Genomic DNA, 12,873 nt, shown 5'->3' with positions numbered 1-12,873 from the left:
CGGGAACGGGTGAAGAAACAGCTCGCTGAAACTAAACACGCTAAGCTCGTGCTCAAGACCGACCAACCAGTAGCATATATAGTATGCTAAGCAAAGCTAAGCAAAGCTAAGCTAAAGCTAAGCAAAGCTAAGCATATAGCTATGATATTCGAAGTGTTTGTCGTGTGCAACTTAACCTTCATTTCTCTGTGTTTTGTCTGCATCGGGTATTATATAGTTAAAACTAAATCTTTCTTGTTATATTATAAGATGGAGTGTGAGGAATTGCTCGAACAGTTGGTACCTGGGGGTACGGCAGGCCCCACTGGGGGTGTGGGGGATTCCCCCAAGCGAGAGAAACTGGTGGCGTTGGCTGTTGGTGGCAAAGCCAAACATTACTTTGGAGACTACACTCCGGATAAAATTCACAAAATGTCAGCCGAAGAAATCGATAAGCTGTACGCTAGATACGAGTCCCGGCTCGGAGCAGAAATGACAAAGACAATAGGATCGGCTATGACTCAGATATACACCGGTATTGTATCACACTTCCTTCCCATTCCACCAGAGCGCCGACTTTACCTGTGGGAGGACCTCGAGAAAGACCCTTTTATCGAACACGCCGTGAGCTCTATCAGCTGCGGGCTGTACCACAAATATGGTATGTTGTTGGCTCCAGTGACGGCGGCGATTATCACAGCAAAACATTGTCAATTTGAGAGAAAGAATAATAATAATAGTATAGATGGATGCTGCACAGGAACCAGTGGAAACAGTGGAGGAGACCCCTTCACAGGAACCAGTGAGGGAAGTGACCCCAACAGTAACCAGACAGAAGAATCCTAAGAGAGTAGCTGCCGGTAAAAAACGGTGGTGTAACCAACATAAAGTGACCAACCCAACCCGACTGTTGTTGGCTGTAGGCGTAACTGCTGCCGTGGTTATAACATGGTTATATACACGTGAGGGAACTGAGGGAAACTCTGGGGGTGTGGGGGGTACCCCCACGCCGCCGGCAGGCCCCACTGTCGACCCGCATATCATGTTATAATTTTAATATTTTATATCATATACATAATGTCTGAGGGGAAAACGTTCGTCAACGACGCATACCACGCCACAGTGGTCGCCAGTCTAGCCGTAGGGTACGCTCGGTTGACTAAAATGGTGCTTAAACAACCAACTATCAAGCTAGATTTCAACCTGCAGGATATGGGTATGCTCATAATGAACCTTGGTATGGCGATGGCCACAAAAGACATCCTAGTAAAACAAGGAATAATACCTGATAATATAATGAAATAAATATAGGGATGGCCACGATAGCTATGATGGTCGGTGGGGCGTTAGTGAATGCCCTGGCATTTTCCGGGAGTAATTTCCTCTTCTCGAAACTACGAGATGATCACGCGGCTGAAATACAGGAAGAAAGGAAACGGCACGATCTCGCTACTGAGAAATTACAAAGAGCACAGGCCGAGTACGCTAAAAAACGCCTCCAGAGGATCGATTTTATTAACGAACAACTCACGCGTGAAAACCATGCCGTTCAAACATTCAACGATGTCGATGAAGCAATGAAAGAATACTACCTACTAACTGGTAAACAATTGGAACAGCTCAATAAACCCACACTCGCTCAGTACTACACACCATCCAAGGAGCAAATGAATCGTGAACTGGTCTTCATAGTGTTGGGTATAGCAGCTACTGCGTTGGTTGCGAAGCAATTAAACTAAAATACCTATATAAGTAAACATGAGACCCGCTCCATACCGATGCGAATACATACTTATGGGGAAGACCGAGGCCTGTGGTAGGAAATGCAGGAATCAGGGGTTCTGTTGTTTCCATATGGGAAGTCCTAACTACACGTGTTCTGTGTGTGGTATCGGGGTTAAAGGACACTACTGTCTATGTAAAGCTCACGGAGCGAACGTAGTCAGACATCAACTCATCTACGAGAATAAAAAAGGCTACATAAAAGAACGTAGGCGACTGCTCAAGATAGACTCCAATGCGTGAAAGGGTTACCTCCCCTTACTGTGAACCAATTAGACATTGGTTCTCTTAGGTGTAAACACTATGTATACTGTGCGCGAGCTAAAGCGGGTCGCAAAACAGAGAGGTGTGATCGGGTATTCTCGAATGCGGAAGTCAGCATTGTTGAGATTACTAGGTTTAGAAGCCCCTCCTACGGTAAAACAATTAAAAACTCAAGCGAAACAGCTTGGATACACGGGTTATTCAAACATGGGGAGAGACTGGTTAGTCGGATTGTTATCACATGATACCTCGCTGATTGAAGACTTCCGAGAATTGGTCTCGCCTAGTGGCTCTCTTAGAAGTGATAGACATGTCAAATAAAATATTTTACAGGATTGAAATATATTTTTTAATAAGGTTACTGTGAACCAATTAGACATTAGTTCTCTTAGGTGTAAACACAATGACTACTGTACGCGAGCTGAAGAGGGTCGCAAAACAGAGAGGTGTCATCGGGTATTCTCGAATGCGGAAGTCAGCATTGTTGAGATTACTAGGTTTAGAAGCCCCTCCTACGGTAAAACAATTAAAAGCTCAAGCAAAACAGCTTGGACACACAGGTTATTCAAACCTGGGGAGAGCCGGGTTAACCGCATTGTTATCACATGCTCCCGTACCCACTGTAAAACAACTGAAAGCCGAGGCACACGATTTGGGTTTAGGCGGGTATTCTCGTATGAGAAAACCACAGCTTGTAGAATTATTACGACAGAATAGAGCTATTGACCTACAGTTCGTGCGCACTGAGCGCGCTGTAGGCAACTATTTGAGAGGTTGGCGCATGCGCGTTGATAGAAACATAGACATTACAGATATCAAGCCTCTGATAGCTGATAAGGTCAACCAGGAACTAAATAACCTAGGAAGTATCAAGTTTCAGATCACAGTGAAAATGTCGCTCGATAAGCAGGTCTCCACAGGGGCCACTGAGTATGTTCAGCCTTACTTCCGAGGTCAACAAGAGGTCGCCACACATACAGAGACCATTGACGCATCAATCGATACCAGTTTTCAGCAGATACGAGAATACCTAGAACGCTACACACACTTGGGGTCCGGGTGGGCTGTAGATAAAATCGATAATATCTATCTAGACATAGCTAACTACGTGCCGTTCAGAGGCGGGTCATACCTAGCCTTGCCTCCCTACTATAGGAACAAACATGCCATAGTAAACGTTAAGAATAGAGGAAACGATTGCCTGAGGTTAGCTATCAGGTCAGCCTTATTTCCAGCTGGCGCTAATTCAGATAGGCTTTCTAGCTATCCCCAAGATGATGGGCTCAATTGGGATGGTATAGATGAACCCACCCCAATATCCCAGATCACTAAAGTAGAAAAACAGAATAATCTGGCTATAAATGTTTTTGGGCACGAAGGTAACACAACAATAGTACACAGGGTCAGCCCGGTGAAGGATCGCCAAGTTATCAATATATTCATGATCCAGCGAGGTGACAAGTATCACTACACGTGGATAAAACACTTTAGCAGGCTGTTGTATGACCAATCAGCATACAAAGGAAAGACCCACTTCTGTGAACGATGTCTACATGGCTTCACCCGAGCTGATTTATTAGAATCCCACCGGGATGATTGTCAAGGTGTGGGGCAGACGGCCATACGAGTCGACATGCCTAAGGAAGGTGATAATATCCTAAAATTCTGTAACCACAAGAACCAAATGTTTGTGCCTTATATCATATACGCCGACTTCGAAGCCTTAGTTGTGGGGGAATCCCCCACACCCCCTAGTGGTGGTAGCTTCACCCACAAGACACAAGAGCATAAAGCCTGTTCGTTTGGATACATTGTCGTCCGTTGTGACGGGGAAACGAAAGCTCCGGTAGTATATAGGGGGCCTGACGCGGCTGAAAGGTTTCTAAAGTGTTTGCAGCAGGAAGAAAAAATTATTAGGAATGCATTGTATAAAATCGCTCCCATGCGTCTGACCCGAGTCGACAGGCTAGCCCACGCTAGTAGCACTAACTGTCACGTGTGTGAATCACCACTTAACGGTGATTCGGTGAGAGATCACTGTCACATAACTGGTAAGTATAGAGGCGCCGCTCACAACGCGTGTAACCTCAAGCTTAAAATCAACCCTAAGACAATAAACATCCCCGTTGTCTTTCACAACTTGAGAGGGTACGACTCACACTTGATCATGCAGGCCATCGCGAAAATCGATGGTAATATAACGTGCATCCCCAACAACATGGAGAGATACATCTCCTTCAGCTTAAACGGACTTAGGTTCATTGACTCGTTTCAGTTCCTCCTGTCGTCACTCGACAATCTGGTCAAGGCCAACAATACCTTCCCTATCACCGATCGATACACAGACGCCGAGACTAGACCCCTGCTTATGAGGAAGGGTGTGTACCCCTATGAGTACATGGATAGTTGGGTCAAGTTCACCGAGACCAGACTACCCCCTATTGACTGCTTTTATAGCAAGCTGAATGAGGCGTCCGTCTCACGAGATGATTACTCGCACGCGACTAACGTATGGAATAAACTGGGTTGTAAGAACCTGGGTGATTATCACGACCTGTACTTGAGGACAGATGTACTGCTGTTAGCCGACGTGTTTGAAACGTTTAGGCGGACGTGTTTCAAGCAGTATAAACTCGACCCCGCATGGTATTACACCAGCCCAGGTCTGTCGTGGGACGCCTTGCTTAAAAAGACCGGAGTTAATTTGGAATTGATCACAGATTACGACATGCACCTATTCATTGAGAAAGGCTTGCGAGGTGGGATTTCCATGGCATCCAAACGATACGCGAAAGCAAATAATCAATACGTGAAAGGTTACGATCCTAACAAGCCAACCAATCACATTCTCTACCTCGACGCAAACAACCTGTACGGCTGGGCCATGAGCCAGTATCTACCTACAGGGGGATTCGAATGGGTACCCCACGTTGATGTTATGGGGGTTGCACCAAATTCGAACAAAGGGTATATCCTCGAGGTTGACTTAGAGTATCCCAAGGAATTACACACATCGCACAACAACTATCCCCTTGCACCCGAACGTATGAGGGTTAACACAGACTGGATGTCTGAGTACCAACATAACTTGTTAGGTGGGCGTGTGACAGACGTTGAAAAACTCGTGCCTAACTTAATGAATAAGACCAAGTACATCGTTCACTATCGCAACCTACAGCTGTACCTGTCGTTGGGTATGAGGCTGACCAAAATACACAGGGTGCTCATGTTCGACCAGAGCCCATGGATGGAGCCCTACATCAGAATGAACACAGACCTACGAAAAAAAGCCACCAGTGATTTTGAGAAAAATCTCTACAAGCTCATGAACAACTCGGTGTTTGGTAAGACTATGGAGAACCTGAGGAAACGCGTGACCGTGAAGCTGGTTCGATCGAGTGAGGAAGACAAGCTCAGGAGATTGATAGCCAGTCTGGCATTCAACCGTAGTAAGATATTCACAGACAACCTGGTTGCCCTACACATGAAGAAAAGCCACATAAAATTCAACTGGCCTGTTTACGTGGGGATGAGCATCCTCGATTTATCCAAACACCTGATGTACGACTTTTACTACAACGAGCTCAAGAAACAGTACGGCGACAGGTGTGAAGTGCTGTACACTGACACGGATTCCCTGCTGATGGAGATTCGAACCGAGGACGTGTACGAGGACATGAAAAAACACCTCGATTTATACGACACTAGCGACTACCCTAAGACCCATGCCCTACACAGTACGGTAAATAAAAAGGTCCTAGGTAAAATGAAGGACGAGTGTGCTGGCACGCCCATAGCCGAGTACATAGGTTTGAGACCTAAGATGTACTCCATACTGAAAGCCGACAATAGTGAGATCCGGAAGGCTAAGGGGGTTAAGAAGTATGTGGTGAAACAACACATCAAACACGCCAGATTCAAGGAAGCCCTGTTCAAGACCCGTACCTTTAGACATAAAATGAACACACTTAGAAGTGATGGGCATAAGATATACGGACTGACTATAAACAAGACGTCCCTGTCGCCTATGGACACGAAACGTTGGATAGCTATTGATGGGATAAACACATACGCGTATGGACATGAAAAAATTTGAGGCTATTTACTACAGCCCGCGTGGGTACTGGAAAGGAGCTAGCGCAGTAGATAAGCTAGCTAAACTAGCGCGAGTACCCCCGGAGGAAGCCAAAGCGTGGCTTGAAAAACAAGCCCTGTGGCAGATCTATTTACCGGCACCACGCTACGTGCCTAGAAGGAGGTTCGGTATTAACATACCTAATAGCGTTCACCAGGCAGACCTACTGTTCCTACCCCACGACAAGAGGTACAAGTATGCCTTAACCGTAGTGGACGTAGCCAGTCGTTACAAGGAAGCCGAACCCTTGACCACGAAAGATTCGGCCCAGGTAGCCAGAGGATTTGAACGCATATACAAACGCAGCCCACTGACGTGGCCAACAGAGCTGCAAATTTGTCCCCGGACGGGAGTTCATGGGTGCCGTGTCACAACTGCTAGCCAAACACGATACAAAGGTCAGGCGTGGCACGGCCGGAGCCCATCGCAGCCAAGCCATAGTTGAGAGATTTAATAGGACTTTGGCTGAGCGCTTGTTCGGATATCAGTATGCTAGGGAGATGTCCACCCCAGGAAAACGATCGACTGAATGGGTCACGAGGTTACCCAAGGTGGTGTCGGCAATCAACCATGAAGTCACCCGTCTCACCGGTAAGAAACCGGCAGACGCTATCAAACTAAAATCAATAGTTGCAGAGTCGGCCGCTCCATTGCGTGGGAAGGAGAAACAGATACCAGATAGGGCCCTAGTGAGGTATCTATACCAGCCGGGGGAACACGAGGGTGATAGCCGTAAGCGAGCCACCGATCCTATATGGTCAGTCAAAACTTACAACATAGATAAAGTGGATATGAAAGCCGACGAACCTAACTTGTACTACTTGAGGGGTGGGCCGGGTAGGGGGTTTGTAAGAGAAGAATTATTGATCGTACCGTACGGCACAGTGTTACCTCCAACCAATACACGGTAATAGACACCCAACCTTTTTGTAGTAGGGGTAATAGTAGCAAGATCTAAGGTCCCAACCAAAGCCTTATTTAATAAATAAGGCTTTGTAGAGACATTTCTTGAAAGTGAGCCAAAACCCCTATTCCCTATACTACTAGTAATCTCAGCCTATGGTTGTGCCTTTTCGGTTGTGAACATTTCGGTGTTAGTCTTATGGTGGGGTGGGCTTCGTTTCCAGAGCAGAACTCCAAAACTGTTCAATATTTTTCTGCAAAACTTGGTAGATATATCAGTAAGAACCTGAAGTGGTGCCTTTTACTATTTACAGGTTTTTGTGATTTCAAATTTTCTTGGTTTCCATGGAAACAATTTTGACTTACTCTCAAAAGTAATATCTGTTGGTAAAACTTGGCAGATATGTGTTGCAGACCCCAAAGTGGTGCTTTTTGGTTTTTAGAGAGTATGATTTTACATCCTCTTTTGAAGAAGGGAACTTCAAGGGATTCAAGTTTCACTAAAACTTTATATAGAAGAGGGAGACAAGCAAATATGCATGAGTCAGGGCAAGGAAAAATTAGACTTCATCAACCACAAGAGTTATACTTGTGTTACAGTGAAAGTTTGCAGTCCATACATCCTCTTTTGAAGAACGGATTTTAATGGATTTCAAGTTTCCACTGAAACTTCAGATAGAAGAGGGAGACAAGCAAATACGCATGAATCAGGATACGAGAAAATATCAGTTTTATTCAGAAAATTACATTTTGTATAGTTGAGGTACATCTCAGTAGGAAAGGTTATTCACTTCTGACTGGTATGCATGCGAGGCATTGTTCTTGACCAGCATTTTGACATCCGATAGGGAACTGGTGTATTTTAGATTTCCCTTTCTATAAAGCACCACTTGTGCACTCCTGTATATCTGTGTTGAAGTGCTGGATTTATTGCAGTCCATACTCAAGTGGTGCTATATAGTAGGAGGAATCTACAGCAATGTCTGGGAAACAGGCAGATTGGTAGCTTGTGGCAACATGATCAGTTTGCTGACTGACACTAAACTCTTCGCTATGACAGCTGTGAGTTGGGAGCCTGTGACTATGCTGCCGTTGAGATCATGTGATGTCTGTGTATGTACTCAACCAAGTAAAAGAGCCTCTTTTGAGAAGCTGGGTTTACTCACTCTAGGGGCCCAATTCAAAACTGTAATTCCAGTGACATATACAAATTGGGACAAAATTTACAATCAAATGAAGTTTTTGTTTGATAAGTGACAAGCATGGATAGTCTAGAAATATTAGTAACTTAAATAATGATATATATATATACCTTGAGGTCACTATTTTGCTTTCACTGTGTTTAGGAATGTGGAAAGATGCTATAGAGCCTCTGGTAGAATCGGTCGATTCCTTCAACAAGATCCATGACAACAAGGGAACATCTTCCTCCCTTGGGCTTCTCACCAAATGCCTCAAGAAGCTTACTGTGGCTGACTACCATGAAATGAAACAAAAGTACCCTGCCCTGTTCTCGCAGTCTCACCCCTGCTACGAGGCCTATGTGAAGGGAATGGATGCTGTCAGATACATTGAAGACCTTGGACAGACACTCTACATTGCCAAACATCAAGTGAGTGATGAAGACATGAACTGAAGCTAGATATTTAATCTATGGACATAATGTCTCAGCACTCTGATAGAATAAGTTCTGTGGCTCCACAGAACTGCAGTTTTTGCTTGCTCAGGGACAATGCGGGTTAATGATATTCTGTTGGACTTTCTAAGTCCATATATTTTCACTTTGACATGTTTGTTGACTTTTTGTGACATGTAGCAAGGTTTGATTCTCTCTCTATGCTTGTTAGTTGTTGAGAAGGCACATCTGATTGAGAGATCTTCCAACAGTGACCTATTTATGGTGGCCAACTGCCATGAAGTATATTGCTAGTTTAGAGGTAGACAATTTAAGTAAACACATGATTCCAAGACATTGTTTGACGGGTTACATTACTATGAGTACTATAGTACTGTTTTCTTCTCTGCCAAATATAACCCAATCTGCTGTAATGTTTCAGCTTGTTGCTGAGGAATCCCTGCTGATGTTCGCTCTGCAACAGCCACCATCTTTAAGAGAGTTTCAGTGGTTCCAGACCATTGTTGCAGACATTAAGAAAACTCTGACTACCCATGAAACTGTCAGCAATCTTAAAAGTCTTGAAACATATTTTGAGTTTGTGAGAGCCATTTTCCTGATTCATTTGACCTTATATTTCTCTCCCTTTCCTCAAGACCGTTCATTATCCAAGTACCTGGAACAGATCAGTATTGAGCTGTATCGCCATCTTTGTTCCTGTCAGAGCAGACGTCAACTTGTGACAAACTTGGAACATACCAGTAATTCTGTATCATTCATGAATGCATCTCTAGGCATTCTGGGATTACCCTCACTACAGGGCACTGATGATGTCTCGGTGAATGTGGAAGTGTCAGCTGCAGCATCAGAAGACTCCTCTGACAAAACAGAAATAAAGACTGATTCTGCCAAGGTGTCATCAAAAGCAGAACACATGTCAGACAAAGCAGGTACAGTTCCTGCTGTGGTAAATTCTTCAACACCTGCTTCCAGACAGAATCCTGGCACATTTCCAGGAGCTGTAAAGAGTCAGATTCCCAAAGCTACAGATTTGTACTCAAGGAAGTATGTAGGACTTACAGTAGATGCATCTTCCTTCTCAACAACATCAGATTCTTCAAGTCAGTCTGGATCAGGGGTCACTTCCAGCCAAGATGAACACACAGAACCAGAACTTGTAAACCTCTCAGTTGTTTCCATAAGTGCAACTGCAGAGAAATTTAGCAATCTTGATCTCAATTCAGACCCAGAAATTTCGAGAGTATTTGATGACAAGAATATTGCACCTGTTGCCCAATCTACTGGTCAGACCTCCACCTCATCTTCCTCAGCTAAATCAGTGACAGACAGTTCAGCCTCAAGGAAGTCCAGTTCATCCAGTTCAGGATCAGTAGGTCTGTCCTCTGCTTCCTCCTCTTCTGCTAAAGCATCTAGAGAGTCTGAATATAGTTTCTCCTCATCTCTCTCCCAGCAAAGCTCAAATGAATCTTCTGCCTCATATGTGGATCTGTCTGCCCCCACAGAGGAGTGGCATAATCTATCTGAGATGGGTGAGTTATCTCCCCTGGTGGATCTGAGTTCCTCCACAGTAAACAGCTCCCTGGAGATCCTTCAGTTTGGTCACAGTGTTGAAACCAGGAGTGCTGAGGAGTACCTGGAGCACTGGATGCCACCAACAGTGGATGAGACTATTAAAGTAAACAGTGAGTTCAATCATATATACCTCTATTGGCAGATTAGAAGTAACTACATCTTAAACCTTAGTAGTCTTGTTTTTGATTATATATGTGATAGTGAACCCCACAAGGGTTTATTCTAATGCCTCAAGTTTAGCACAAATAAACATAAAAACAAAAATGTTGAATAAAACATATTTCACGCAAGTAATTATTAAATATGGCATTGGAAATCTGAGAGCACAACCTAGTGAGGAAATTGGAGTGTACCTTTGATGGTGGCGATATTTTACTTTGACATGAAAAATATTTTTTGAACCGAAGCGAGGGAAGTGCGTTGCCAACCTTTATTCGCTTCGCTCGCATATATGAATACTGGTCATATTCTCTACGCTGCGCAACCCCACTTGCGCTACAGTTTGCCTGTGGGTTATTGGGACAGAGATGCCAGGCTGTTCTTGAAGCCAATGGTGGGCATACATGATACTGACCATGTTGATGACCTTGACCCTTGAATGTGACATTCCAACCCTGTTGTAATGACCTTGACGTCTGTGTTCTCCATAATGCAGTATATATAGCAATAGAGCAACAACATAGTTTACACATAATTATTTTCAAATTACCTGTGGATTAATGATACATAATATTGCTGATTGTCCCTTGTCCTGCAGAATATGATTACATACTTTTGGTTTTGTGGTGTGACATTGCCATGCTAATGTTCCCCACAGGGGCCCTGCTGCTGACATACAACCCTGTGACAGGAGAGTGGCAGTCTCAGAATACGTTGGTCCACAAGGGACAGGAGCTGGACCTGGGAGGCAACAGAAAGGGCAACTGTCGGGAGGTGTTTGAGGTCCACTTTCTCCATCAGGAGGAACCTCTAGGCAGGTAGGACAACTATAGGGAGGTCTGTGGTCCTCTTACTCCAACAGGAGGAACCTCTAGGCAGGTAGGACAACTGTAAGGAGGTCTGTGGTCCACTTACTCCTACAGGAGGATCCTCTGGGTCGGTAGGGCAACTGTCAGGAGATATTTGAGGTCCACTTTTTCTATCAACCTGTCTTTTCCTAGCTACTGGTCTGGGTACAGGTAAACCTAGCCACGTGACCTTGACCCTTGAATGTGCCACGATACACACTGGAAGCTCATTAAAAGCAAAAGGTTTGTCAAAAGTGTGCTAATAATTCTCATTGTTAAGAGTATGAACTAAATGGAGGGAGTGATCTCCCTCTTCATGTGAACCGTCTGCACCACTTTTGACACTTCCTCTCAGCAGCTGGAAATGTTTGATTGCTTGCCATACTGTAAAATAAATTAAAATGCCCGGCAAAGTTTCAAGTAATTATTAATGATTTTAACAATTAGAAACCAACCCAAAGCTTGGTGTCCCCATAAGTTTTAAAAGTAAACTGACGAGAATACATTAGCTTTAGCATAACATCAGTCTGAGACCAGAAACTCTGTAGTCTACAAAGACATACCATGACATACTGGGGTAAATAGTGCATGGCCGCAATATCATCCTAAATACACTCTCAGATCCACTTAAATCAGCTTGTACACAGAGTTTTGAGCACTTCCAACTGGCTCAACATTTTGTTTATACAATTCCAAACGATAAACCCTTAAACCATACTTGTAAATAGAAGAAAGAAGTGGACCAACCAAACAAGAAGAAATAAACAAAAGCACAAACAAAAGGCTATTCCAAGCATGTCTCTGGCTACAGGTATGTCTGCAAGCGGTACCGACAGCAGCGCCCAGCACGGTACTACCAGCAGGATGTGGTGTGTCAAATGATGGCTGGCTACTATGTGACCAGGTTCAATCAAGCCCTTCAAAATTACCATAGCAACATCCAGGTGAGTTTCAGCAATTAAGCACATGATAATTATGAAACTTGTGGCACCCTCAGTCTAAGTAAACTTAGTCTCAGTACTTTTCGTTACACTCCACTTCTGAATCTAACAAAACCTTATGGGAGGTCGTGTCAGGTAACCTTTGAGATTGACCAATCAGAACACAGCTTACCAAATCGCGAAAGTGGACATTCGCACATACCTTTTGAACTTTTTATCTCGAAAAGGTTCATACCTGAACGATTCCAAATGCTATTTAGTGTACACTCGCTTTCGGGTGATGCACACGGCGTACGTACAACCATGACAACAGTGAGTAAACAGTTGCTGATAATGGTGTTTTTGGCAATATTCAAGGATGTCATCTTGCGGAAATATTAGCTAATTGTAACCATGTCAACAGAAACCCCAAAGTGTATATACTGCAGGTCAAGTAATTGTGTTATATGTGGATTTTTGTTTGTGGAGAGATCTGTGTCAGTGACCTGAATATTTTGAAAGTCCCTCCGATCCCTAAATAGTAGCCGTTGTCTGATTGGTTAAATCTATTTAACCGTCTCATGTTTGATTGGATGGTCATTGGTCACACAAAGGTTGCCTGACACAACCTTCTGCTAGGTTTTGTTAGACTCAGTGGTGGAGTGTAACGAAATA

At 44.1% G+C, this 12,873-nt stretch overlaps 1 protein-coding gene across 1 annotated transcript in view; it reads left to right on the top strand.

Moving 5' to 3' along the window:
- The window catches only part of LOC137259017 (alpha-protein kinase 1-like), a 37,233-nt gene that overhangs the window by 17,828 nt on the left and 6,532 nt on the right, over positions 1–12,873 (top strand). The window contains exons 6-9 of the mRNA XM_067796720.1: positions 8,410–8,675; positions 9,121–10,381; positions 11,089–11,248; positions 12,090–12,222. Of these exons, the coding sequence (XP_067652821.1) occupies positions 8,410–8,675; positions 9,121–10,381; positions 11,089–11,248; positions 12,090–12,222 (1,820 nt within the window). The remainder of the gene's footprint in view (positions 1–8,409; positions 8,676–9,120; positions 10,382–11,088; positions 11,249–12,089; positions 12,223–12,873) is intronic.

This window comes from Haliotis asinina, chromosome 12 (assembly GCF_037392515.1).
Source record: "Haliotis asinina isolate JCU_RB_2024 chromosome 12, JCU_Hal_asi_v2, whole genome shotgun sequence".
NCBI classification, from domain to species: domain Eukaryota; kingdom Metazoa; phylum Mollusca; class Gastropoda; order Lepetellida; family Haliotidae; genus Haliotis; species Haliotis asinina.
Note: the sequence above shows the minus strand (reverse complement) of the source record. Positions and strands in the feature narration are given on the sequence as shown.